This window comes from Hyla sarda, chromosome 10 (assembly GCF_029499605.1).
Source record: "Hyla sarda isolate aHylSar1 chromosome 10, aHylSar1.hap1, whole genome shotgun sequence".
Taxonomy (NCBI): domain Eukaryota; kingdom Metazoa; phylum Chordata; class Amphibia; order Anura; family Hylidae; genus Hyla; species Hyla sarda.
Window position 1 is genome coordinate 111835157 of NC_079198.1, and position 27250 is coordinate 111862406.

Consider the following 27250-nt stretch of genomic DNA (forward strand, 5'->3'; position numbering starts at 1 on the left):
TTTAGTTCCAATACACATAAAAGGGAAAAAAACATGTATAGCTGCAATCATTTTCTCTGTGAGAAATACTTCATTTTCTTTAAAAATTTCAGGGGTGCTAACATTAATGGCCATGACTGTATATTCAATAGTCCTTATGTTTGGTTGGACCACACAAAAGGTACGACACTTTGTCATGTGTGGTAGCATTTATATAAGCCTACACATGTACAGAATCAGATAAGAAGAAAGGAGTTGCCAGAAGACAAAACCAAAGACAAAACTCCTCTCATTCAAGGACTACTCCTAAGGATAATACTCTGTCTGTGCTACAAAGCTGTTATGCTGAAATCTATTATTCAGTAATTCGGCAGAGCTTCTTACAATGAAATGGTTAAGGCGAAGGCTATAACATTTATTACTGCCCTTCACCTCCACCCTCTCTCAGAGCCAGTGACATGAAGCATGGACCAGCATATAAAGCAGTCAGACCTTTCCCACACCTGTATATAAAGGACAGCCCTAGGAGAGAAAAATAGTTCATACCAGGAAAAAAAAACAAAAAACAATTAACATCAGCTCTGTAGACACCGAATATCCAGGTGAGTATAGGCAGCATCCATTATCATTGTAATAGATGACAAAGAAAGTTTTAGTTACATAAGTATTTTCAAAAACCTGTGCCCATGGCTTATTATTTTTTTTATTTTATTAAATCAGAAGGTTTACAAGTAATATGTTTATAATTGGTAATTGATATGCAAGATGAGAATCACAATATTTTGGAACCTTATTTTCTTCTTTCCACTTACTCCAGATTTTGGCTTTAACCCCTTAAAGACCATTTTCACCTTGAGAACCCAAGCATTTTGCACATCTGACCACTGTCACGTTAAGCATTAATAATTCTGGGATGCTTTTACTTTTCATTCTGATTTAAAGACTGTTTTTTCGTGACATTCTACTTTAGGTTAGTGGTTAATTTGTCGATATTTGCATAATTTCTTGTTAAAAAACTCCAAAGTTTGTTACATTTTTTTTTTTATTTTGCATTTTTTCAACTTTGAAACTCTCTGCTTATAAGGAAAATGGACATGCCAAATAAATTATATAATGAGTCACATATACAATATGTCTACATTATGTTTGCATCATAAAAGTTGACATTTTTACTTTTGGAAGACATCAGAGAGATTCAAACTTCAGCAGCAATTTTCAAATTCTTCACAAAAAATTTTAAATCGGAAATTTCAGGGACCAGTTTAGTTTTGAAGTGGATTTGAAGGACCTTCATATTAGAAATGCCCCATAAATGATCCGATTATAAAAACTGCACCCCTCAAAGTATACAAAATGACATTTAGAAAGTGTGTTAACCCTTTAGGTGTTTCACAGGAATAACCGCAATGTGAAGGAGAAAATTCTAAATCTTAATTTTTTTACACTCGCATGTTCTTGTAGACCCAGTTTTTGATTTTTTTACAAGGGGTAAAAGGAGAGAAATCACCCTAAAAGTAACCCAATTTCTCTCGAGCAAGGAAATACCTCATATGTGGATGTTCAGTGTTCTGCGGGTGCACTAGAGGGCTCAGAAAGGAAGGAACAACAATTGAATTATGAAGAATGAGTTTTTTCTAAAATGATTTTTTGGGGGAATGTCACATTTAGGAAGCCTCTATGGTGCCAGAACAAAAAAAAAAAAAAAAAAAAAATGGCATACTATTTTGGAAACTACACCCCTCAAGGAACGTAACAAGGTGTACAGTGAGCCTTAACTTTTGACTTTTCGTTAAAGTGGGATGTGTAGAAAAATTTTTTTCACTAAAATGCTGGATTTTCCATGAACTTTACATTTTTACAAGGGGTAATAGGAGAAAATGTCCCCCCCCCCCAAATTTGTAACCCTATCTCTTCCGAGAATGGAAATACCCCATGTGTGGACGTCAAGTGTACTGCAGGCGCACTACAATGCTCAGAAGAGGAGTCACATTTGGCTTTTGGAAAGCAAATTTTGCTGAAGAGGTTTTTGGGAAGCATGTCGCATTTAGGAAGCCCCTATGGTGCCAGAACAGCAAAAATAAAAACCCACCTAGCATACTATTTTGGAAACTAAACCTCTTAAGGAACGTAACAAGGGGTAGAGTGAGCCTTAACACCCCACAGGTGTTTGACAAATTTCCGCTAAAGTTGGAAGTGAAAATGAAAAATTGGATTTGTTTTCACTAAAATGCTGGTGTTACCCCAATTTTTTATTTTTACAAGGGGTAATAGGAGAAAAAGCCTCCCAAAATGTTTAACCCCATTTCTTCTTAGTATGGCAATACCCTATATGTTGATGCAAAGTGCTCTGCAGGCGAACTACAATGCGCAGAAGAGAAGGAGTACCATTGGGCTTTTGGAGAGAGAATTTGTTTGGAATGGAAGTCAGGGGCCATGTGCGTCTACAAAGCCCCCTGCGGTACCAGAACAGTGGACCCCCCACGTGACCCCATTTTGGAAACTACAACCCTTACAGAATATAATAAAGGGGTGCAGTGAGCATTAACACCCAGTTTGACAGATCTTTGGAACAGTGGGCTGTGCAAATAAAAAAAAATTTTTTCATTTTCATGGACCACTGTTAAACAAAAATCTGTCAGACATCTGTGAAGTGTAAATGCTCACTGCACCCCTTATTACATTCCGTGATGGGTGTAGTTTCCAAAATGGTGGGTGGGTGGGGGGTCCACTGTTCTGGCACCATGGCGGCTTTGTAAACACAAATGGCCTTCAATTCCATACACTTTCTCTATCCAAAAGCCCAATGGCGCTCCTTCTCTTCTAAGCATTGTAGTTTGCCCGCAGAGAACTTTATATCCACACATGCGGTTTTTCCATACTCAGAAGAAATGTAGTTAAATTTTGTTTCCCTATTACCGCTGAAAATGAAAAATTTGGGATAACACCAGTTTTTTGACATTTTTTTTATAAAAATTCATTTTCACATCCACATCTTCAAACACCTGTTGGGTGTTAAGGCTGTTCAGTGTACCCCTTTTTATGTTCCTTGAGGGGTGTAGTTTCCAAAATGGGGGCACATGTGTTTTTTTTTTGTGTTTATGTCAGTAACAGTCAGCCACCCCTGTGCACATCACCTTAAATGTACATGGTGCTCTCACTCCTGAGCCTTGCTGTGCGCTAGCAGAGCATTTTACGTCTACAAATGGGGTATTTCCGTACTCAAATTTTGGGAGTCTTTTTTTCCTTTTACTTCTTGTGAAAATGAAAAGTATGGGGCAACACCAGAATGTGAGAGAAAAAAAATTAATTTTTTTACAATAACATGCTGGAGTAGACCCCTACTTTACCTTTCCATAAAGGGGTAAAAGGAGAAAAAGCCACTAAAAATGTGTTAGGCAATTTCTCCCAAGTATGGAAATACCCCATATGTGGCCCTAAACTGTTGCCTTGAAGTGCGAAAGGGCTCCGAAGTGAGAGAGCGCCATGCGCATTTGAGGCCTAAATTAGGGATAGACCTGGGGTTGGCAGTGTTTCCCAAACAGGGTGCCTCCAGCTGTTGCAAAACTCCAAGCATGCCTGGACAGTCAATGGCTGTCCGGCAACACTTGGAGTTGTTGTTTTGCAACATGTGGAGGCTCCATTTTAGAAACCATGCCGTACCAGACGTTTCTCATTTTTATTGGGGGGGAGGGGGGGGGGGGTAAATGTGTAGGGGTGTGTGTATATGTAGTGTTTTACTTTTTATATTGCGTAGGTGTAGTGTAGTGTTTTAGGGTACATTCATATGGGCGGGTTCACAGAGAGTTTCCCGTTGGGAGTTTGAGCTGCAACAGAAAATTAGCTGCATCTCAAATTTGCAGCGAGAAACTAGCTATAAACCCCTGCCCGTGTGAATGTACCCTGTACAATGGGGGGGGGGCAAACTTCCAGCTGTTGCAAGACTACAACTCCCAGCATGCCCTTTTGCTGTCAGGGAATGCTGGGGGTTGTAGTTATGCAACAGCTGGAGGCACACTGGTTGCAAAACACAGAGTTTGTTACTTAACTCACTGTTTCCCAACCTGTGTTCCTTCAGCTGTTGCAAAACTACAACTCCCAGCATGCATGGTCTATCACTGCATGCTGGGAGTTCTAGTTTTGCAACAGCTGGAGGCACATGGGTTGGGAAAAACCGAGTTGGAAACAATGTTTCCAAACCAGTGTGCCTCAAGTTGTTGCAAAACTACAGCTCCCAGCATGCCCAGACTGCCGAAGGGCATGTTGGAAGTTGTAGTTATGCAACAACTGGAGGAAAACAGTTTGGAGACCACTGTGCAGTGGTGTCCAAACTGTAGCCCTCCAGATGTTGCAAAACTACAACTCCAAGCATACTCAGACTGCCCAGGCATGCTGAGAGTTGTAGTTCGGCAACATCTGAAGGGCCAGATGTTACAGAACTACAACTCCCATCATGCCTGGGCATGCTTGGAGTTGTAGTTTTGCAACATCTGGAGCGCTACAGCTTGGGCACCACTGTATAGTGGTTTCCAAACTGCTCTCCCAGATGTTGCAAAACTACAACTCCCAGCATGCTGAGACTGTCCAGGCATGTTGGGAGTTTTAGTTCTGCAACATCTGAAGGGCCAGATGTTACAGAACTGCAACATCTGGAGGGCTAAAGCTTGGGCACCACTGTATAGTGGTCTCCAAACTGTTGTCCTCCAAATGTTGCAAAACTACAACTCCCAGCATTCCCAGACAGCCTTTGGCTGTTTGGGCATGCTGGGAGTTTTACAGGGTGGGCCATTTATATGGATACACCTTAATAAAATGGGAATGGTTGGTGATATTAACTTCCTGTTTGTGGCACAATAGTATGTGAGGGGGGAAACTTTTCAAGATGGGTGGTGACCATGGTTGGCCATTTTGAAGTCGGCCATTTTGAATCCAACTTTTGTTTTTTCAATAGGAAGAGGGTCATGTGACACATCAAGCTTATTGGGAGTTTCACAAAAAAAACAATGATGTGCTTGGTTTTAATGTAACTTTATTCTTTCATGAGTTATTTACAAGTTTCTGACCACTTATAAAATGTGTTCAATGTTCTGCCCATTGTGTTGGATAGGATCTTCACACACTGATAGCAACAGCGCAGGAGAAATGCTAGCACAGGCTTCCAGTATCCGTAGTTTCAGGTGCTGCACATCTCGTATCTTCACAGCATAAACAATTGCCTTCGGATGACCCCAAAGAAAAAAAATCAGATCAGGAGACCTTGGGGGCCATTCAACTGGCACAAGAAGACCAATCCACTTTCCAGGAAACTGTTCATCTAGGAATGTTCGGACCTGACGCCCATAATGTGTTGGTGCACCATCTTGCTGGAAAAACTCAGGGAACGTGCCAGCTTCAGTGCATAAAGAGGGAAACACATCATCATGTAGCAATTTCGCATATCCAGTGGCCTTGAGGTTTCCATTGATGAAGAATGGCCCCACTATCTTTGTACCCCATATACCACACCAGACCATCAATTTTTGTGTTCCAACAGTCTTGGAGGGATCTATCCAATGTGGGTTAGTGTCAGACCAAGAGCGGTGGTTTTGTTTGTTAACTTCACCATTCACATAAAAGTTTGCCTCATCGCTGAACAAAATCTTCTGCATAAACGGAGGGCCTTTTCCAATTTTTGTTTTGCCCATTCTGCAGCAGCTGAAACTACGGATACTGGAAGCCTGTGCTAGCATTTCTCCTGCAGTGGAAGAGGGTTGCATTGACAATCCAACACAATGGGAGGCACATTCAACATATTTTATAAGTGGTCAGAAACTTGTAAATAACTCCTGAAAGAATAAAGTTACGTTAAAACCACATCATTGTTTTTCTTGTGAAATTTCCAATAAGGTTGATGTGTCACATGACCCTCTTCCTATTGAAAAAACTAAAGTTGGTTTTAAAATGGCCGACTTCAAAATGGCCACCATGGTCACCACCCATCTTGAAAAGTTTCCCCCCTCACATATACTAATGTGCCACAAACAGGAAGTTAATATCACCAACCATTCCCATCTTATTAAGGTGTATCCATATAAATGGCCCACCCTGTAGTTTGGCAACTCCTAGAAGGCAGCAGTGAAGATCACTTACCACTTCACTGCTGCCTCCGCCTCCTTACTGCTGCCAATCCCGCCGCTGCCTGGTGCCAGTTTAGCAATCGCTGATCCCTCGCAGTCCTGAAGTGCTCAGGCACCCGCTGCCATCTTCCCCCCGCTCTGCCCTGACATCCATGGGTGGGCAGAGCGGGGGTTTCAACTTTAACCCCCCTGCCCCCAACTGTCATTGGTCGGTCAGTCCTAACAGATAGGAGGGGATAGGAGGTGGTGGCCCCCCTGCCAACTCACTCCTATCCTTCAGGATAATCGGAGCAGTCTCCAACAGCTCAGATCATCCCTATTTTCTGGGCTATTGGGTCATAAGAGACCTGATCATCCTGGAATCGCCGCAAATCGCCTCAGGAACTGAATGATTTCAGCAGACATCCCGGTCCCTGCCCGGCGAGCGGCGGGGACCGGAAATACACAGGGCGTACAGGTATGCCCTGAGTTCTTGAGTCCTTAAGACTCGGGAACGGGGCGTACTCATACACCCTGCGTCCTTAAGTGGTTAAAATGGCAATACAAAATACTAAACAAATCTGCAATATGTGAATAAGGCTGTAGATAAAATCTTCAGCTCAAGCATTTTGTGAGGACGTGAAGAATCATCGATCAAGGCATGTGGCTGGAAGACATTCCCCATGCATGACCTGTCCTACTATGTTTATTTAATGGTGAAGTTAGTTAGCAATGCAAGAACTAAAATGACCAAGTGTATTATACACTGATGACTAAAGGACGGCGTATGATAGTGATGGTAACAGTACATTACATTATAGTTGACTGTAGTGATGGACATTTATCATTGTATTGATAACTATGGTGTCTTGAAAGAAGGTGACAGCATGTATCAGGTTTGCAGGTTTCATTTTAGGCACAATATTGGTTTTTCTTAGTAATAAGATATAACAAGCATTTAAATACAGACACAGGAACAAAGTAATAACCAGGACAGATGTTACACACTAATTTTTTTTAGTCTATAGAATCATCTCTTGCTAAATGTAAAGAGAACCCTTACAGTCATGGCCGTAAATGTTGGCACCCCTGAAATTTTTCAAGAAAATGAAGTATTTCTCACAGAAAAGAATAGCAGTAACACATGTTTTGCTATACACGTTTATTCCCTTTGTGTGTATTGGAACTAAACCAAAAAAGGAAGGGAAAAAAGCAAATTGGACATAATGTCACACCAAACGCCAAAAATGGGCTGGACAAAATTATTATTGGCACCCTTAACTTAATATTTGGTTGCACAGCCTTTGGAAAAAATAAGTGAAATCAGTCGCTTCCTATAACCATCAATAAGCTTCTTACACCTCTCAGCCTTAAAGGGGTACTACGGTGTTTAGACATCTTATCCCATATCCAAAAGGATAGGGGATAAGATGCCTGATCGCGGGAGTCCTGCCGCTGGGGACCCCCGGGATCATGCACGCGTCACCCCGTTTGTAATCCGTCCCTGGAGCATGTTCGCTCCGGGACTGATTACCGGCGACTACAGGGCGGGGGGCGTGTGACGCGGTGCCGCGTGCATGATCCCGTGGGTCCCGAGCGGCGGGACTCCCGCGATCAGGCATCTTATCCCCTATCCTTTGGATAGGGGATAAGATGTCTAAGCACCGGAGTACCCCTTTAATGTTAGACCACTCTTCCTATGCAAACTGCTCCAGGTCTCTTATTGGAAGGGCGCCTTTTCCCCAACAGCAATTTTAAGATCTCTCCACAGGTGTTCAATGGGATTTAGATCTGGACTCATTGCTGCCACTTCAGAACTCTCCAATGCTTTGTCCTGCTGGAAGACCCAAGATCTTGGAAGCAAACCCAGCTTTCTGACACTGGGCTGTACAGTGCGACCCAAAATCTGTTGGTAATCCTCAGATTTCATGATGCCTTGCACACATTCAAGGCACCCAGTGCCAGGAGGCAGCAAAACAACCCCAAAACATAGAACTTCCACCATATTTCACTGTAGGTACAGTGTTTTTTTTTTTTGTAGGCCTCATTCCGTTTTCTGTAAACAGTAGAATGATGTGCAAAAAAGCCAAAAATGTCTTTACCAAAAAGCTTCATCTTGGATTTTGGCTTACTCAAGTTCATTTTAGCAAAATGTAGTCTTGCTTTTTTATGTCTCTGTGTCAGCAGTGGGGTCCTCCATTTCATTTAAATGTCGACGGATAGTTTGCGCCGACACTGATGCTCCCTGAGCCTGCAGGACAGCTAGAATATCTTTGGAACTTGTTTGGGGCTGCTTATACACCATTCGGACTATCCTGCTTTGACACCTTTCATCAATTTTTCTCTTCCGTCCAAGCCCAGGGAGATTAGCTACAGTGCCATGGGTTGCAAACTTCTTGATAATGTTGCACACTGTGGACAAAGGCAAATCTAGATCTCTGGATATGGACTTGTAAATTTGAGATTTTTTATATTTTTCAACAATTTTGGTTCTCTTCTCCTCTCTCTTTTGTCCATGCTTAGTGTGGCACACACAGACACACAATGCAAAGACTAAGTGAACTTCTTTCCTTTTTATCTGCTTTCAGGTGTGATTTTTATATTGCCCACGCCTGTTACTTGCCCCAGGTGAGTTTAAAAGGATCATGACATGCTTGAAACAATGTTATTTTTCCACAATTTTATCCAGCCCATTTTTGGAGTTTGGTGTGACATTACGTCCAATTTGCTTTTTTCCTCCTTTTTTTTGGTTTAGTTACAATACACACAAAAGGAACATGTGTATAGCAAAACATGTGTTACTGCAATCCTTTTCTGTGAGAAATGCTTCCTTTTCTAGAAAAATTTCAGGGGTGCCAACATTTACGGCCATGACTGTATATAAGTAAAGAGAGTCCTCCACAGGGACCCTGAAAGTCTCCCTAGAAAGTCCTCCTTAGCTATAAGTAAGGCTCCTATCTGGCATAATTTAGATCAACACATCTAGTATGGGGGGGTTCTTAAATGTTTTAATGAACCAACAAGATGATGATACGTCAAACGGCCAGTATCCAGCGTTTGCATTTTTTTTAAACCTCACTGCCAAAAGTAGACAATTCTCCACCAGGTACAGTCTTATGATGATGAGCTATAAGAAGCAAAAATGTTTACACATTCCACTCCAAATTGGCCATTATAGTCCTTCAAAGTGTCCATAGATGTTCAATGATGCGGTGCAGAGGACAAGCCATCTTCCTGGGAACACTTTTTTACAGAAAAATCTTTAGACAAGAATGTAAAAAATACGGTAGTATGTCAACAATTGGATTTTCATCAGTGATCATTTTGTTGAAGTAGTGTATTATCATCATAATTATAAATTTATTTATATACCAATATATTCTGCCGCCATTTACAATTCTGGGGATATCTAGACAATGAGACATTACATAATTACAGACATATTGTTCCCAAGAGCTTACAATCTAGAAGGGGGTTGATAAAGACAGAAAGAGCTTTATTTGAATAAGATTTATTAGAATGGTCCAGCCATCAAATATAAATAGGGTAGCCCACAAATGGTGAATTAGCCAGTTACCAGCCAATATCTGTGTGTTCAGATGAAAAGTACCATGTGAGACAACAGAATGAAAGGTGGTGGTGGTTTAGGGACGATAGGGGGGCTGAATGGAAAAGCATGTAGGGCAAGTTATAAGCCTGCATAAAGCAATGTGTTTCAGGACATGTCTAAGGAACCCTATAAGTGTTCATGTGGAGGGTAACATGTATTTAATGATTTATTCTTTTGAACAATGTACTTGTGTTGGTCTTACTATTGTGTATTTATTTCTGCTTTGCCACTGCATTTTACTTTTACCTATTTAGTCTGGTGTAGATTGCATGATGCATTGCTGTATAATCATGCCAAAATGACGTTCAGCTACCACTACATTCACACATTTTCTCATGGGTGTAGTGCTACTGTTTTTTTATTCTAATTCTGCATTTTTAATTAAATGCATTAATAAAGAGGATTTCTATATTTTTACATCACATCGGGGCTTGTGCTCATTTCTACTCTTTCATTTTGATATAGAGCACAATTTGTTTTTTTTTTTTGCAGTTTGAATTGTGGGTATTATTTTATAGAAGTATGAAGGAGAAAAGGCTAGAAGTAGCCATAACAGAGGCAAAAATCACTCTTCAGTCTTATCTTTCTCCTCAGCTCCCCTTACTGTGATGTGCTTGCTACAGACACTGTGTGAGAGACACAGGCAGGTTATACATTCACAAGCAGTTAGCTATATTTTAGTTTAGCCAATACCTTACAAAACCAGCTCCCCCGCCCTTCAAAGTAGGTATCTCCCAGAGAATAAGAATCTCACCAGATTGTCACTTTTCCTGCACTACTTTTGGAAATCAGATTTTCTTTTTTACATATATGCATTTGAGAAAAGTCTTATAAATGTCATCTACTGTAATTTATAGCATTTTTAGATAAAGCTATATGTCCTCTTTAAAAAAGAGTAGGTGTTCGAAATGAGTCTGACTGTTATCGGTACCAAATTGCAGAGAACTGATGCAGCACGATTATGGAGAATTTTAGTTTTAGACTAAGCAGAAACTAGAGCCGGAGTAGGGTGATAGCCAGAGACAAAGGAGAAGATGCAGGGAGGCTCAGCCCTGCGGACAGCTTTGTGGGGTGAGGAATCAGTGCAGCAAATGGAGAGAAAGGCGAGTCTGGCTGCTCCATTTAGGACGGACAGAAGAATGGAGTCTAGAGAAGAGAAGGGTACTTAGTAAAGGCATAAAAGTAGTCAAAATGAGATGAATAAGAGAATTGGTGAGGCTAAGTTCAAATTATGGAATCCTACTGAATCAGATGGTACTAGGACCACACAGTATTCTGCCAAAAGAATGACACAGATAATTCTTTCATTGGATGAATTTCAGCAGTAGAAAGGTCCGCCGTTTAAATTCTGTCATACAGCGGAATCACAGTGACAGCAAATATTCCTTGATTATTTTTGCATGAGTATACATATTCCATCCTGTCCCTCTGTCTCTCGTCAGGCATGTGTATTGAGTCCCCCCCCCCCCTCAAGACAAAAGAGCATTATATAATCGCTATAGATTTTGTGAAAAATAGGTTGTAATTTGTATTTTTATTTTATATTTTGTAAGATGTTTTTGAGGTGCCTGTAACATGTACGGGTACCTTAAACCATGCTGGTTTATCATTGCTATCCTTTAGAGTACGAGTCTAGAACACACAACCTGGCTGTATCTCCCAAAAAGAGTCAATGGCCAGCTTCAGATCACATCTGGCTAGTTACAAAGCATACTGTAACACTGGCCATAGACAGCTGTTGGCTTCTCTAAGGATGGGGCCTGTTGAAATGCAACTCTGTTCTGTCAAGAAGAGCCAGCAGTTTCTAGGTGCACATCAGATGGTTTACTGCTCCTGCCACAAATCAGCAGGTGTGGACGATTTATCTAATGTCTATGGTCGAACTTAACTATTTTTATGTTGCCTAAATCATTGGGCCTTGATTGGCAGATCTCTATTTGGGTAAATTAGGCAACATTACCGCAGCACACCATGATGTAGTGATATCAAGTGGTTTAATTCCATCAAAATAGTTTCAGCTTCCTCCGTTTGGCTATATGGAAAGATCTATTAAATCAAGGTTGGCAAGGAAGGCAGAAGCTAGCGGGGACTGACCTGTTGATTCCTGGTTCAGGCAGGATGAAAGTGAACAGGTTCTCTTTAACCATCACTCTACTGCCCTTTAGGATTATTCCACAGGAATCATCATTTTTAACTACTGTGACTGGCTCCAAGTAAGCATCTTCTGGTAACTTCTAGGAATCATTAGCTATGTTGTCACACAGATGCAGAATATTATAGCCAAGCCCTGTTTGAGGCCAACCATATACACTGCTCAAAAAAATAAAAGGGAAAACATCCTAAATCTAAATGAATGAACTAATTGTATGAAATACTTTCGTCTTTACATAGTTGAATGTGCTGACAACAAAATCACACAAGAATTATCAATGGAAATCAAATGCATCAACCCATGGAGGTCTGGATATGGAGTCACACGCAAAATCAAAGTGGAAAACGACACTACAGGCTGTTCCAACTTTGATGTAATGTCCTTAAAACAAGTCATAATGAGGCTTAGTAGTGTGTGTGGCCTCCACGTGCCTGTATGACCTCCCTACAACGCCTGGGCATGCTCCTGATGAGGATGGTCTCCTGGGGGTTGTCCTTCCAGACCTGGACTAAAGCATCCGCCAACTCCTGGACAGTCTGTGGTGCAATGTGGTGTTGGTGGATGGAGCGAGACATGATGTCCCAGATGTGCTCAATCGGATTCAGGTCTGGGGACGGGCAGGCCAGTCCATAGCATCAATGCCTTCCTCTTGCAGGAACTGCTGACACACTAAAGCCATGAGGTTTAGCATGGTCTTGCATTAGGAGGAACCCAGGGCCAACTACAACAGCATATGGTCTCACAAGGTGTCTCAGTGTCTCATCTCGGTACCTAATGGCAGTCAGGCTACCTCTGGCAAGCACATGGAGGGCTGTGCGTCCCCCCCAAAGAAATGCCACCCCCACAACATTACTGACCCACCGCCAAACCAGTCATGCTGAAGGATGTTGCGGGCAGCAGAACGTTCTCCACAGCATCTCCAGACTCTGTCACGTCTGTCACATGTGCTCAGTGTGAACCTGCTTTCATCTGTGAAGAGCACAGGGTGCCAGTGGCATATTTGTTCTCTGGCAAATGCCAAACGTCCTGCACAGTGTTGGGCTTAAAGCACAACCACCACATGTGGACGTCGGGCCCTCATACCACTCTCATGGAGTCTGTTTCTGACCGTTTGAGTGGACACATCTGTGGCTTGCTGGAGGTCATTTTGCAGGGCTCTAGCAGTGCTCCTCCTTGCACAAAGGTGGAGGTAGCGGTTCTGCTGCTGGGTTGTTGCCCTCCTATGGCCTCCTCCACATCTCCTGATGTACTGGCCTGTCTCCTGGTAGGGCCTTGATGCTCTGGACACTACACTGACAGACACAGCAAACCTTCTTGCCACAGCTCGCACTAATGCGCCATCCTGGATGAGCTGCACTACCTGAGCCACTTGTGTGGGTTGTAGACTCCATCTCATGCTACCACTAGAGTGAAGCAATTGTGAAAAGAAAAAACAGAATAGACCAATGTGCATCTAAGCACAGTTATTCTCTTGGGAGAATAGCAATGCGAATAGACATAAAGGTTTGCTCACCTTGTGGTGTTAGACTATGAGCACAACACCATGAATCGCTTGATTCCCACAAGGAATGGTAAGTCAGAGGAGTGCAGCCCGCACTGGTCCTGTATCCTGCTGGTGGAGGATGGTCTGTGCAAAATGGAGAAAGGAAGGAATGAATCCCCCGAGAATATAGTGCTGTAAGCTGCGCTCTCCTCTAGAGTGAAAGCACAGCCAGAATTCAAAAGTGACCAAAACATCGTCCAGGAAGCATAGGAACTGAGAAGTGGTCACCAACTGCAGAACTACTCCTTTATTGGGGGGGGTCTTGCTAATTGCCTATAATGCTGTTATAATGCCAACCAGTGAGACATACTGTAACCTGTGCCTTTGTAAGGCCTCATGAACACAACAGAGCTGAGCATAAAGTCTACATAGCAGCACAGAGTCTTTGTACTTTTAGAGTACTGAGCTCTAGATACCGCATGTGTTGCGATATGCTGGCTCAGGACATAGCAGCACATGGAGTCCCTATAATTCTATAATACAAAGCTCTAGATGCTGCATGATGTCTCAGGACACAGTTGGACTAAGAAACATTCTTCCCCCTGAAATTGCTATATATCTCTGTAGTAGGGTATCCAGTTGAACATGCCACTACTTTTGTGTCCTATATTAAATTGGGTAATACAGAGGTACAGTATGGCCCTAAAACTTTAACCTGTGCAAAGTTATGGCTTCATATAACTGAGCAAGTACATAGCCCAGTGTATGTGCCTCAAAGTGAAACATTTCATGAGGGATTTGCTTTTATATTATATTATAACATTTTAAACATTTCTCCAAACTTGAAATGTATGTATCTAGTCAATTACATATTTAGTAAAGCAATAGGATAGTCTAAATTCTTCCTGTAAAATGGCATTGGACAGAATTACTGTGTTTTGTTGGTTTAGGCTGGAGGAACCTTTAAAGGGGTACTCCGGCGCTTAGACATCTTATCCCTTATCCAAAGGATAGGGGATAAGATGCCTGATCGCGGGGGTCCCGCCGCTGGGGACCCCCGTGATCTTGCATGTCGCACCCCATTAAAATCAGTCCCCGGAGCGTGTTCGCTCCGGGTCAGATTACTGTCAATCACAGGGACGGAGCGTTGTGACGTCACGGCTCCGCCCCCTCAATGCAAGCCTATGGACTGGGACTGATTTTAATGGGGTGCGCCGTGCAAGATCACGGGGGTCCCCTGCGGCGGGACCCCCGCGATCAGGCATCTTATCCCCTATCCTTTGAATAAGCGCCGGAGTACCCCTTTAAAGATTAAGGGTTTTAAAATAAAACTAACAACCATGTCCACTAGCCTGATAAACATTTTATTTCTCTTTAACGACATAACTAACTCATTACTTTCTAAGATTTAAGAGAAGTCAAACCAATAAAAGGTTTTATTGCTACTTTCTGAGATAAAATGTAAAATGTATCAAAAGAAAATATTAATTGAGCAATTGCCAGTCACTATGATGTGTTAAAATGAGTGTATTTAGTACTGGCATATTCTGACCTGTAATAACTAATGTGTCATGTACAATATTGTAATGCAAGTTTATTAGAATTAATGTATTTAGGGCTGAAATCATACACATAGTTTTAGTTTTTGTAGCAGTATTTTGAGGCAAAGCCAGAAAAGGGAAGAAAAAGTAAGGACCAATATTTCTCTCTTTTGCATCCAATCCTATTGCGGCTCAAGAAAACGCATCAGAAAAAGCAACCAAGACCCAATGGAAGTGCCCCAGCCCTGTATAAACACCAACTAAATGGAAAAAAAACTGTGTAAGAGAAGTGCCAAGGACTTTAACATACAGCAGTCAGGAGACCACCATTAGATTGTCAGCTGGTCCCACCAGAAACTTGAAAAGGGTATTCTGGGAAACATATACACATATTTATTTTTTTGTTAAGGCCTCCTTTACATATGTGCGTTTTATTTTTTCTCCCTCTAGCACTGCAAAAAATGCACCGGAGGGAAAATAAAGCAAGAACTGATCCCATTCATTTGACCCCTTTACCCCTTAAGGACCGGGGGGTTTTCCGTTTTTTGCATTTTCGTTTTTTGCTCCTTGCCTTTAAAAAATCATAACTCTTTCAATTTTGCACCTAAAAATCCATATGATGGCTTATTTTTTGCGCCACCAATTCTACTTTGTAATGACGTCAGTCATTTTGCCCAAAAATCTACGGTGAAACGGGAAAAAAAATCATTGTGCGACAAAATTGAAAAAAACCCCCGCTGTTTTGTAACTTTTGGGGGCTTCCGTTTCTACGTAGTAAATTTTTCGGTAAAAATGACACCTGATATTTATTCTGTAGGTCCATACGATTAAAATGATACCCTACTTATATAGGTTTGATTTTGTCGGACTTCTGGAAAAAATCATAAATACATGCAGGAAAATTAATACGTTTAAAATTGTCATCTTCTGACCCCTATAACTTTTTTATTTTTCCGTGTATGGGGCGGTATGAGGGCTCTTTTTTTGCGCCGTGATCAGAAGTTTTTAACGGTACCATTTTTGCATTGATGGGACTTATTGATTGCTTTTTATTCATTTTTAAATGATATAAAAAGTGACCAAAAATGCACTATTTTGGACTTTGGAATTTTTTTGCGCGCACGCCATTGACCGAGCGGTTTAATTAATGATATATTTTTATAATTCGGACATTTCCGCACGCGGTGATACCATATATGTTTATTTTTATTTACACTTTTTTTTTTATGGGAAAAGGGGGGTGATTCAAACTTTTAATAGGGGAGGGGTTAAATGATATTCATTTCACTTTTTTTTTTTTTGCAGTGTTATAGCTCCCATAGGGACCTATAACACTGCACACTCTGATCATTGTTATCCCATAGGGACCTATAACACTGCACAATGCACTGATCATCATTGACCACTGATTTCTCATAAGAAACCAGTGATCAATGATTCTGCCGTATGACTGCTCATGCCTGGATCTCAGGCACTGAGCAGTCATTCGGCGATCGGACAGCGAGGAGGCAGGGCCCTCCCGCTGTCCTGTAAGTTGTTCGGGATGCCGCTATTTCGCCGCGGCTATCCCGAACAGCCCACGGAGTTAACCGGCAGCGTTTTGTCGCACAATTATTTTTTTTACCGTTTCACCGTTGATTTTTGGGCAAAATGACTGACGTCATTACAAAGTAGAATTGGTGGCGCAAAAAATAAGCCATCATATGGATTTTTAGGTGCAAAATTGAAAGAGTTACGATTTTTTAAAAGGCAAGAAGCAAAAAGCGAAAATGCAAAAACGGAAAAAACCCCGGTCCTTAAGGGGTTAAATGGGACAGTTCACAATCATCCAGCATCTCAGTTTGGGTGCTGGATAATTGGACTCACCAGACCGGCACAGACAGAGGAACGCATCCGTCCAACGATCATAAACAACGGATGATGCACAAAATAAACTTGGTGGGGGAGAGATCAATCTGTAACTAATTCAACAGCTGTAGGCACCCTGATTGAAAACCACAGGTCTTTTGAATGGATCCAGCTCATTTATGTTTCAATGGGTGGGGTGGCTGATGTGTGCGAGGAAGGAAAATGGAATTATGGGATTTGTAGCAAAAGAAGAAAAAACAAACAGGAAATACCAGTTCACAAAAAGCTCGCCACAGTGTTATGGTAATCTCACAACATAGCCATTTAGGCCCAAGACAGGCGCAGATCCTTCCTAAGCATGTCCATTACTGTCTGCCAGGCAGGGCCACCATCAGGGGGGGTACAACCCATACACCTCTATGAGGCCCGGAGGAGCAGCAGCCTCACGCCGTTGCATCCGATCCCAAGGAGGGTAAGTTAACTGGCGCGGGGGGCCCGGGGGTGTGGAGGGGGGCATATGGTGGTTAGGGGGACTACAAGGGTGATGAGAGGTGCAGGGGAGGGGTGTTATGGGGGTCATAAGAGGTGCTGGGGGGTGATGAGAGGTGTCGTGGAGGTTATGGGGGTGATAAGAAGAGGTGCAGGGCGGGTAACCCCCCCCCTGGTTATAGTAGCGATGAGGAGAGGTGCTGGGGGGGGGGGGGAAGGGTTATAGTAGTGATGAGGAGAGGTTTGGCGGGGAGCCCCGAGGTAATGGGAGATGGGTAGGGAGCCCCGAGGTAATTTTTTGCATCTGGGCCCTGTGGTTTCTAGCTACACCAATGTGGGCAACTATTAACAGAGGGGCCTACCCAAACTATATGGAGCCCCCTATATAGTTTGGGTAGGCCCCTCTGTTAATAGTTGCTTCCATATAGTTTGGATAGGCTCCTCTGTTAAAGGAGTAGTCTCTTGAAAAATAACTTATCCCAGGGATGTGGAAATCCTATCGCCTGACGCCAGGGACAAGTAGTTTTGGGCAGGTGAAGTGTTCATAGATTTAGCCCTGTATCGGGCTAGCAGGGACAGACCGACTTCCCCCTTATTTTTCTTTAAAGCCGGTGTGAGGCGCAGGAGCCGATGCAAGTCTGCACATCCCACCGGCACTCCGGGTGTATGGAGGGGGCGGCGGCCCCCAGCTGATTTCAGTAGCCGGGGGCCGCTGCTCAGAGAAACCCAGCCCGTGTAGTGCAGTGTCCTCCTTCACACACAGAAATCCTCCCCAGCCCCGTGCAGTGCATCCTCTCTCCCCACTGCTGTGTTTTCCCCGTGCAAACTTGCAGCCTCTCAGTGGAAGATCAGGTCCTGTGGAGACAGAGCAGGGGGAGGGGGATGGAGCTGTGTGCGGGGAGGAGCTGTGTACCGAGCTGTGTTCGTCCTCGCTCTCCCCCTGCTTCTTGTGTAATGGAGAGCGGGGGGGGGGGGGGGGTGAAGCTCAGGTGAGGAGGCAGAGCATGCAGGCGGCGGGAAGGGTGGTTGTATATGTATGTAATGTATGATTAGGGGGGGTGTATCAGCGGCGGGTGTATGTATGATGTCTGTTTATATATGATGTGTGTATGATGTCTGTGTATATTTGATGTGTGTATGATGTCTGTAATGTATGATGGGGGCAGCGGCGGGTGTATGTATGATGTGTGCATATGTATGGTGTATATGTATGGTTTGTGTGTATGATGTGTGTATGTAATGTATGATGTGTGCAGATGTATGGTGAGAGTGTATGTGTGATGTGTGTGTGATGTCTGTGTGTGATGTGTGTATGTAATGTATGATGGGGGGCAGCGGCGGGTGTATGTATGATGTGTCTATGTATGATGTATGTAATGTATAATATAGGGGGCAGTGGCCCGGTGTATGTATATGTGTATGTATGATATGTGTATGCATGTATGTTTTGTACAGGGGCGGACTGACAAGTGCTGCCGCCAATTGTGCAAATTTTTATTTATTTATTTTTAGTGGCTTCTGGCCACCCGCACTAAATTGCATCCCCAGAATCCCACCCCCTTCATACTCACCCGCCGACCAAGAGCCCCACGGATGCACGCAAACACGCCCAAACCAAAATTACAAGTACCAGCATGTTGCATCATAACCTAAACTGTAGAACTATAAAGTGCAACATGCTGGGAGTTGTAGTTTTGTTTCAGGTCAGCTGCAGAGCCATAGACTGCATCAGGGCATGCTGGGTATTGTAGTTACTAACTGCAATTCCCAGTATTCCTTGACACAGCCTATGGCTCTGGAGCGGATACAAACCAAAACTACAGTAACACAGCGGCGTTCAGTGGTTTCCAATCAAAAGACTGCATATATAAGTCCCTATGATGACTGAAAAATAGTGATTAAAATATTTTAAAAAGTGCGTATATATGTGAATAAGCCCCTTTCTTAATAAAAGTTCTGATAACAAATGGTTCTGATAAAAACTACAGATCATGTCACACAAGATTACCCTCATCCCTGTATATGGAAAAATTGGTGTTATAGGGGTCAGATGGGGGGCGGGGGGGGGGGGGGGGGGCTTGCCTCAGGTGTAATAGGAGCTAGCTACAGCTCTCCCGCCGCTAATAGCCGGGCATGCTGCAATCACCATGGCCGCTATTAAACCATTAGATCACCGCTGTCTAAGTTGACAGCAGTGTCTAAAGGAATCTTATATCCATCCCTGGTAGTCTAGTAGGGTGAATCAGACTATTTTGGTTGAAATTATTTCATCTACCAGGACAAGTGGATTTTCTTGAGGGACAAGTAGATTGTGTTCCGCTTTAGTCCCTTGGACAAGTAGTTTTTTTTTTTAAGTTTCCACACCCCTGTATCCCCTATCCAAGGATAAGGGATAAGTTATCGATCGAAGGGGGGTGCAACTGCTGGAACCCCCTTTGCAGGGCCCAGGCAGTTTGCTGGAAGCTGACGTCTGTACCCCGCAGGAAGCCGCGGCCGGCACACCCCCTCCATGTATCTCTATGGGGTACATGGAGGGGCGTGTCGGCCCGCGCTCTGTGCGGGGTACGGCGTGCCCCCCTTCCAGCCGTGCAGGAGATAACAGGGGGTCCGAGCATTGGGCCCCCCGCTATCTATAACTTATCCCCTATCCTTGGATAAGGGATAAGTTATTTTTTACCAGACAACTCCTTTAATAGCACAGTGTTATATAACACCGCACTCTGCTCTAATCTAATTAGAAATATATCATTAGAAAATAAAATAATATTGGGGGCAGGCAACGGGGGTTCTGTGAGGGGCCCCGAAATTTCAGATGGCAGCCCTGCCAGGTACGTACTAAAATCACCTTATGGTGGAGAACCCCTTTAATTACTCTGGGATGCTTTTATACTTATGAATTTGAATCAGAGAATGTTTTTTCGTGACATATTCTACTTTAAAACAGTGTTAAATTTTTGTCGATACTTGCATAATTTCTTGTTGAAAAGTTCCAAAATGTCATAAAAATTTAAGTGACCCAATTGGCCTGGAAAAATGTGATCGGCATTTCAGGACACCCCTGGGTGATGTGGCGGGATGGCTGCTGATTGATATCAGCAGTCTTCCGGTTCCAATCACTTCCCAGTGCACAGCGATGACCGGAAACGCCAAGGGTGTACAGGTACGCCCTTGGTCCTTAAGTACCAGGACGCAAGGGCGTACCTGTACGCCCTTCATCCCCAACAGGTTAAGAGAACAGAACAAGGAACATGCAGAAAATGTAAAGTGCTGCAGCTCCCCAGTCCATGGGCATGTGATGATTTAAATCTGTCTGTACTGGTTTTGATAGGATCCACTAAATCATGGTGGCTAAAGGAACCCTGCTAACATGTTCTGTCAGGAAAAGCAAGGATCCAACATATTACATTTTTATACTTTCCCCCCTTTTCTCTTTTGAAATACAATGCACTAGGTCTTGCCAAATCTACATATCTAAGAGTCTATGGTGAGCATAAGCAGTATACCTCGCTTAAAAAACTATGTTAAAGGGGTTATCCACTATAAGGTGATTTTAGCACTTACCTGCCAGACAGTATTGGACATACTTAGGAAGGATCTGTTCTTGTCTTTGGGTTAAATGGCTATATTGGGAGATTACCATAAAGCTGTGGTTTACTTTTTGTGAACTGGGTATTTCCTGTTGGAGTTCTCTCTTTTACTACAAATCCCATAATTCCACTTTTCTCCCTCCCATCAGCCACCCCACCCATTGAACCACAAACAAGCTGAAATCCATCTGAGAATGAATCTTTTAAAAACTTCTGTTTGTCATCTACTGCCAAGTTTGCACTAGTTCCAAGTCATATGTTCACTGTATATATTTGCATACCAGTAGAATGTTATGCATACATTGCAGCATAACTAAGCAATGCCTATTTTTTTTAACAGGCTGTACATAGTGTATACAGTAAATCTGCAGGACTCCAAAACGTAGACAATTAAATTTCGGAGTGTTGAAAAACACCCAAGCCAATTGGAAGTTAATATAGCAAATACAAAAACACTTATCTGCCATAAGTTAGACACAAATTTCCCAGTGGCATTAATACTGCCAAAAAAATAAAAAATTAATTATATATATTATATATATATATATGATAAAAACTCCAACTCCATAAAGTATTTGCTGTATTTTTGTATTAATTATAAATAGCTGAGCTAATAGTTAGGGTTGGAAGCAGAGATTGAATATGCTGACAGTATTGTACTGCAAGATACACCACATTAACAGTTTATCAGCTGCTCCTTAGATTAATCAAGGGTATTAGACAAAACTACGGTATGCACTCAAATGTGCAGGGCTCCGTTATGAGGTTATATATCACCATACTGTTCTAGCAGTAGGTTAATATATACTTTGGTGAATAACATATGTGAACTTAGTGATATTGTTAAACTAATCATTCTTGTTTTGATTACTTTAAACAGTTTAGTGTCCACAGTTTTTTTTTTTAGAAGACTAGAAGACATAAAAATAAAAATATTTAAAAAAAAGGTGTAAAAAGAAAAAATTCAAACAAGAACCTCTATACAAATGGTCTTCTATCCAAACTCTATGTTCTCCAGTTTATCCTGAATGGAGCAGTCCGTTGCATCTTTCCGTCAAGTCACTACACCTGTGCCTCCACCATGTGTCTATTCATTTTAGAATACAATTTACTCATTATTCTGATCCACAAACCTCTCCCCAGTGTGGCACCTCCCTCGTCCATCTACCATCCAACCTGGGCTCTATGTTTTGCAAACAACCTAATACTATGTGAAGGAATAGAAACAAGAGAACAGGTGGCGGGCAGAAAAGGTGTGCTAAAAACTCAGTCTGTAAAAGGATCAAATTTAAAGAAGGGGCAAAAATGGAACAACAGGAAAACTTGCGATATTCTACAATAGAATCTCTTAAAATCATGCCATCAATCTTGGCAATTATATAGGGGGAAAGGTTGATGGCACAAAAGATCAATGGAATGTGCTTGAGCTAAGTGAATAACAAGGAAGGTAAATGTTTCACAAGCATTTGGGAACGCTTGTTTCGTCTTGACTGATTTAGTGATTTAGCAAAGTACCACTGAATGTATAGGAAATTCTGTTCATAGTCTGAGAACAGTAATACATGGTTGCTCATTAGGCTTTTTAGTAAATCTGATCTTGTCCCCGCAATAGATTATAAACTACAGTTTGATTAAAGTATCAAGACTTCTGTACATGGCACAGAGATTTTTAAAAGGGCTGTCCAATTTCAGAAAAAAAAAAAAAGCACTAAATCTGTCCATGGGTTATGTCTGGAATTTGCTTTGTTGGCTGAGCTGTAATACTAGACAAAACCATGGACAGGAGTGGCATTATTTCTGTGGTAACAAAAGGCACACCTTAATTATTTAGGAATCCGGGGAAGGAGGGCAAAAATACACAACAAATAAAGCTGTATTTGCAGGTCACATTTTTCCATAGGGTTATAAATATTGGACTCATATTTGCATCATTACAATTATTATAATCTGATGATGGTGCTCAAAACTAATAACATTTTTATGTATTGTCAGATTAAAATGTCTATTAATTTGAGTTATTACACTGGACAATTAATGTTGTGGTTGGAAAAAGGGGAATCATAACTAGATTTATAAATGGACCAAAAAGCAAACCTATCACGTCATGCTGCTCTACCTGCAGGCAGAAGGATGTGAAGGAGCATAAATGATATATAGAATTTTCTGGGAAAGATTTAGTAGAAATTTGAATTAATTCATATACACCCCTGATCCCATTTGGTTTATGAATCTAATGGAAGACCATGCTGACTGACTGTTACAGTTGTATGCATGCTCACTAGGGGTGACAACTTTCTCAGCTCTATTACCTACAGCATGCCCAATATGAAACCTTAAAGGGGTAGTCCAGTGGTGAAAAACTTATCCCCTATCCTAAGGATAGGGTATAAGTTTCAGATTGCGGGGGGTCCGACCGCTGGGGCCCCCCCGTGATCTCCAGTACGGGGCCCCGGCCCGCTGGCCAGATAACGTGTGTTGACCACCGCACGAAGCAGCTGCCGACACGACCCCTCAATACAACTCTATGGCAGAGCCGGAGATTGCCGAAGGCAGCGCTCCGGCTCTGCCATAGAGTTGTATTGAGGGGGCATGTCAGCCGCCGCTTCGTGCGGTGGTCAAAACACCCCCTTCCCGTGGCCTGTCGGGGCCCTGTACAGGAGATCGTGGGGGCCCCAGCGGTCGGACCCCCCCATGATCTGAAACTTATCCCCTATCCTTAGGATAGGGGATAAGTTTTTCATCACTGAATATCTCCTTTAAGGTGGGTTCTAAAAAAGCTAATCTTACACGCAAAACAACTGTAACTGTCTATCATGATGGTGTCCTTGCCAGCTTGTTGTTCATGGCATTATAACTGCAGTACTTCTAGCTGCAAAACTAGTCGATATGGTGTCTCCATATATTATACACACACACACACACCAAAAGGGAGAGAATCCTGCTCCCCTATCTCTCAGTGGCACACCCAGAGAAGCAGGAAGGAAAACAATAAAGAGCGAAGCAGCATAAGCTTCGAGTCCAGCACTGGAGGATTGAAAAAAAAATAATAATAATTAGTAGAACTTTCAGCAGCTTTTCTGTCTAACTCTGAAGCTCTCACCTCCTCCAGTGTCCATAGATTTCTATAGGCAGCTATAACCTGATATAACCAATTTCGAGTTCTATTTCAGCATTTGTTTTCAGAGTGAATGAGGATTTTAGAAATGTAGGTGAGAAGAAAAGGAGCCTGATAATTGGGTTCATTGGCATTTTATCTCCAATAAGCTATTTTCATATTTAGGCTATGGTCTCACGGGAAATCTGCTGCATACCCTGCAATGAGCATACATACAGGGCTAGCCGGCAGCAACCCTGTGTGTTCAGTGAGGTTTAGGACGGGGCCGCGCATCACAGGCTTGATGGCGAGTGGCCCTGCCCCCAAACCTCACTTAATACACAGGGCAGAATATGCAGCGTATTCCTCACTGCGGAGCACATTTTGCTAAGCGCAATACACTGTAAGTGCTACATGGGACCGCAGCCTTACTATATTTTCTGATGGAAATTAGCATTTAAAGAAATTAGAAGATGGCAAAATCTGATTAAACATGACCCTCTGACATCACAGGGTCATTATCTGCTGGTCTTAGGGAAGAGTGTAGCTCATAGTATTGCAGTTCTAGGAGCATGTTTACCAGGATACTTCACCAAAAGAAGGTAACCGGATGTACTGGTGGTAATGTCATGCCTGTGCATTTCATGTAAATAGTAATTGGGAATATGCATCATGTGACCTAATTAGTGGATCTAAATATAGCAAAGGTCATTTTAGGTTTCTGCCAAGTAATCTCTGTAGGGTCAACAGGGATCATCTGCATCCCCTAATTAGGACTAACAAAGTAAGGATGAAGCAGTCACAGCAGTAAATTATCTGCCATTAGAGAAGCTTTCATTGATGAACCTGAAGGAGTGTTTTTAGTAAAGCTAGACTTCTTGTGATCTTTTGGCCTTTACAGAACTTTTATCTGGATAGTAACTTAGACCCCAGACAGAATGACTTTTCAGCTAAATAATACATGTTATGTAAACAAAGACTCCATTACAACAATACACCCCACACTTTCTGAAATAACGATGAATCTGTCACTGCAATCAGATGTATAATAAAATGTTTATCCAAAAGAAGGTTTTTAGGCCCTCCCCAGTGCCTAGTCCACATGGAGAAGTAAAAATATAACTTTAGAAATGATCTTAGAACTGACTGCATCACTGAGTCCAGAACTGCAAACTATACAAGGCAATTGCTAAACTACAGGAAAACAAAATTGTTGTGCTACGGAAGACTTTATACCTTTAAGATACAATGGAGATTCAGTAAGGTAAGATACCATCCCAATAGGGAAAGATTGCTGATGTTTATTCAAATGTTTTCTGGATAAACAGGAAGAGCAGCAATTCCCAACACCTCTTTTTCCTCTGGCATGTATCCCAGAGGCTTATATATTGCATTAAGTAATAGCTGATCCATCACACGCTGCATGCTGTCTTTCAGTGACAGTTTATCAGGCTGATATTGTCCCTTTTATTGCAGGTAATTTTCTATGCCAAAAATGTTCTCTTACCTAAGAAAGAAACTGCACATTCACGTCAAAGAAAGCAAGCGTCGTCGGGCTCGACTGGTATCTAAAGATGGAAGATGCAACATTGAGTTTGGGAATGTGGAAGAAAAATCTAGGGTGGCTTTCCTGGCTGACATATGGACCACGATTCTGGACTTGAAATGGAGGTACAAGATGATAGTCTTTATTTCTGCCTTTTTGGGGAGCTGGTTCCTGTTTGGCTTGCTGTGGTATGCAGTTGCTTACTTACATAAAGACCTTCCAGAGTTTGACCCACCAGTAAATCATACTCCATGCGTTGAAAATATTAACGGACTAACTTCTTCATTTCTCTTCTCTTTGGAAACCCAAGTGACCATTGGCTATGGATTCCGCTGTGTGACTGAGCAGTGTGGTACTGCTATATTTCTGCTAGTTGCCCAGTCAATTTTGGGGGTCATTATTAACTCTTTCATGTGTGGAGCTATCCTAGCTAAAATCTCAAGACCCAAACAGAGAGCCAAGACTATAACATTCAGCAAGAACGCAGTCGTAAGTAAGAGAGGAGGAAAACTGTGTGTACTAATTCGAGTGGCAAATCTAAGGAAAAGCCTTCTTATAGGGAGTCATATTTATGGAAAACTGCTGAAAACAACCCTCACGCCAGAAGGGGAGACCATCATTCTGGATCAAGTCAATATTGAGTTCATAGTGGATGCTGGAAATGAGAATCTTTTCTTTGTGTCTCCAATGACAATTTACCATGTTATTGACAAAAATAGCCCTTTCTTTGAGATGTCGGCAGAGACTTTAGTACAACACGATTTTGAGCTTGTGGTCTTTTTAGATGGCACAGTGGAGGCGACAAGTGCTACCTGTCAGGTGCGTACATCTTATATTCCAGAAGAAGTGCTCTGGGGATTTCGATTTGCCCCAATTGTGTCAAAAACCAAGGAAGGAAAGTATCGCGTAGACTTCAGTAACTTCAACAAAACTGTTGAGGTGGAGACTCCACATTGTGCATTTTGTCTCTATAATGAGAAGGACACCAAAGCCAAGCTTAAGAGGGGCTATGACAACCCTGCCTTTACTGTTACCGAGATTCCAGAGACTGTAGAAGCTGATGAAACTAAAATGTAAAAGTTCGATTTTTGTATTTTTCTTTAGATAGGACGGTGAGGTGGTGTTTTTGTTTTTTTTTCATTAAACTTAAGAGTCCACAAGGACTGATTACTTGTATAACTTCTCTGTGAGAAAGCAAAATGTAGCAGGTCAAGTCTAACGAAAAAAGTTTGCCACTTAAATAGATGGAATCATAGCTGTATGGTGTGAACAAGAGACAATCTGAGTAACTAAAAAGACATCATTGAAAATCAACTATACAGTATCTGCCCTTCGCTACATATTTATATGCAGTGTAAAAATGGTTACATGTACAGTAGAATTTTTATTTTTTTAAATAGAACACAAAGTACCTACATCCCCATATGTAGTGTGTCCATATCATATACCGTACTTTTGAGCAGTTTAAGATCATATATAGAGATGAGCGAATTTACAGTAAATTTGATTAGTCACGAACTTCTCAGCTTGGCAGTTGATGACTTATCCTGCATAAATTAGTTCAGCTTCCAAGTGCTCCCGTGGGCTGGAAAAGGTGGATACAGACTAGGAGACTCTTTCCTAGGACTGTATCCACCTTTTCCAGCTCACCGGAGCACCTGAAAGCTGAACTAATTTATGCAGGATAAGTTATCAACTGCCGAGCCGAGAAGTTCATGACGAATCGAATTTACTGTAAATTCGCTCATCTCTAATCATATACATTCATATGCTGGTCCTATGCATTTCCAGGTAACTTCAAGCTAGAGTAGGCATGCATTAACATTTTT

General features: G+C 42.2%; 2 protein-coding genes across 9 annotated transcripts in view; one reads left to right on the forward strand and one right to left on the reverse strand.

Moving 5' to 3' along the window:
* Positions 1 to 27250, reverse strand: part of KCNJ5 (potassium inwardly rectifying channel subfamily J member 5) — a 121728-nt gene that overhangs the window by 64221 nt on the left and 30257 nt on the right. For 2 of the 8 annotated variants that reach the window (XM_056544318.1, XM_056544319.1), the window contains exon 3: positions 13347 to 13460. The exons of the other annotated variants lie outside the window; for them this stretch is intronic. The gene's annotated coding sequence lies outside the window, so the exon portion shown is untranslated. The remainder of the gene's footprint in view (positions 1 to 13346; positions 13461 to 27250) is intronic. 8 annotated transcript variants of the gene reach the window in all.
* On the forward strand, positions 490 to 26963 carry KCNJ1 (potassium inwardly rectifying channel subfamily J member 1). Its single transcript, XM_056544321.1, has 2 exons — positions 490 to 581; positions 25352 to 26963. Exon 2 carries the CDS (start codon positions 25362 to 25364, stop codon positions 26496 to 26498), a length of 1137 nt encoding a protein of 378 aa, XP_056400296.1. The 5' UTR covers positions 490 to 581; positions 25352 to 25361; the 3' UTR covers positions 26499 to 26963.